This window comes from Penaeus monodon, chromosome 34 (assembly GCF_015228065.2).
Source record: "Penaeus monodon isolate SGIC_2016 chromosome 34, NSTDA_Pmon_1, whole genome shotgun sequence".
Taxonomy (NCBI): Eukaryota; Metazoa; Arthropoda; class Malacostraca; order Decapoda; family Penaeidae; genus Penaeus; species Penaeus monodon.
The window spans coordinates 9,055,416-9,056,429 of NC_051419.1; the positions used below are offsets into that span (position 1 = coordinate 9,055,416).

The window sequence follows — 1,014 nt, forward strand, 5'->3', positions numbered from 1 at the left end:
TTTTTTCGTTTTAGATGAATTAGAGATCTGCATCCTTTTTTATTATACAATTTTCTGTAGTGATTTTTTGAAAGGTCATATTTAAGTGTAATGCAATGCTGTTAAATTTCTTTTTTACTTGATGAGTTATGATGTAACCTTATAGAACACATCAAGCAGTTTCTAAAACCTTAATGCATGCATAATATTTGCTTTATCTCTAATTGCTAGGCTGCAGTCCCGGTGAGTGGACTTGCAGGAATGGAGACTGTATCCCTGAGTATCAGCGTTGTGACAGAACACCTCAGTGCCTTGATCGTTCAGATGAAGAGAACTGCAGACCTGAACCTGGTTTGTTTTCTTTATAATGTGTGTTAGATATTATTAAGGGATTTCAAATATTGAATTTTACAGTAATTAATGACATAGAATAGGCAGATAGAATGCACCAAGTAGAGCCTGACCCCCACTACACTACATCAACTTTTGTCATAGGAGATAATTTTACTTCATTGCAGACTAATGTCATTTTGATTAGTGTTCATTGACCCTAGTCAAGATATCTTGTATTGTTATAATTGCTGAATGTACCAGTTAAGACATGTACAGGCTAGGTACAATGGTATTATTTGGACTGCCTTCAATTCCAATATCAATATAGATGTCAGTTAGAAGGAAGCATATATTATTTTGCTGCTTCAATATCTGTTGCTTAGTTAAAGGTTGTCTCCTACACAAGTCCTACAAGTGTAAGGGTTTGGGGAAAGGTTTTATGTAGCATCATCCAGATAGAAATAAACTATGTAATCAGCCATACGAGATGTTTAAAGATGTGTGATAAATTTCATTATTTACTTAAAAAGACAGTTATTTTTATTTATGGATGCACATATGAATGGAGGTCACTGTGACAAATATGGAAAGAAGAGAATAGACATAATAACTTCATATAGGAAGAGTGTAGCTGATGCATTTCATTTAACTCGTCATCATAATTATATGTAAATCAGCTGAAATGTATCAGTTATATCTCTT

At 33.3% G+C, this 1,014-nt stretch overlaps 1 protein-coding gene across 1 annotated transcript in view; it reads left to right on the forward strand.

Annotated features, from left to right (window-relative positions):
* LOC119594807 (basement membrane-specific heparan sulfate proteoglycan core protein-like) overlaps positions 1 to 1,014 on the forward strand; it is a gene marked incomplete at its 5' end in the record, with an annotated part of 219,836 nt that overhangs the window by 86,590 nt on the left and 132,232 nt on the right. The window contains 1 exon segment of the mRNA XM_037943897.1: positions 211 to 330. Within this exon segment, the coding sequence (XP_037799825.1) occupies positions 211 to 330 (120 nt within the window).